At 42.8% G+C, this 706-nt stretch overlaps 1 protein-coding gene across 1 annotated transcript in view; it reads left to right on the top strand.

Moving 5' to 3' along the window:
- Positions 1-231: 231 nt before the first annotated feature.
- The window catches only part of LOC104162656 (GDNF-inducible zinc finger protein 1-like), a gene marked incomplete at its 3' end in the record, with an annotated part of 9,553 nt that continues 9,078 nt past the window's right edge, over positions 232-706 (top strand). The window contains exon 1 of the mRNA XM_009701438.1: positions 232-293. Within this exon, the coding sequence (XP_009699740.1) occupies positions 232-293 (62 nt within the window). The remainder of the gene's footprint in view (positions 294-706) is intronic.

The raw sequence follows: 706 nt of genomic DNA, 5'->3' as shown, positions 1-706 counted from the left end.
GTAACAAAAAGTACAGTCTCATTTTTTCTGAAGAAAAATATTTTGAGAATTTGTTAATTTGTGGCATTTTTCATTGGAAAGACATTTCAGTAAACCAATTCTAGGATGATTTAATCTAGAACCAGCTGAACTGAAAACATGGTGTTGGAGCATACCTCTCCATTTGGCTTAGCATCAGATATTGGTGTTAATAGAGCTCACATGGGAGCGCGTATCAAGAATTTATCGCAGATGGGGATCTTAAAAAGGAGCAGGAGGAAATTAGCACGTGCTCTGCTCATTGATTTCTTTAAGCGCTACTGATCAGTGAGCTTCACAACCACGAGGTCAGTTCTGCACAGAAATGAAGAAGGATATCCTGTTGGAAAACGTTAAGAAGGACAAGCCAAGGGACAGAGTAAGTGGAAGCTTTTGTGAATTTGTGGATTGAATATAGGCATTAACCCTCTGGATCGGTGCTTCATCCTGCAGCCTGCAAGTGTGGTGGAGGAGCTGTTAGGGTTATGTCTCCACATAGCTGGTGATCGTTGGTAGGGAATAGTTGGCAGGTGGTGAGTTGGGAGCTCTTCAAAGATGCCTGCTGGCCAGAATTGATAAGGCAGAGGCTGTGATAATTATTGTACGTTTGTCGGAGTCTGGATGTGAGCAGTCCTTTTCTGATAGAATATAGACAGTGCTATTTTGCACATATTCCCCCCCCCCCCAC

Source organism: Cariama cristata, unplaced genomic scaffold (genome assembly GCF_000690535.1).
Source record: "Cariama cristata isolate BGI_N322 unplaced genomic scaffold, ASM69053v1 scaffold40925, whole genome shotgun sequence".
Classification (NCBI taxonomy): Eukaryota; Metazoa; Chordata; class Aves; order Cariamiformes; family Cariamidae; genus Cariama; species Cariama cristata.
This window is presented reverse-complemented; position numbering and strand designations above follow the sequence as displayed.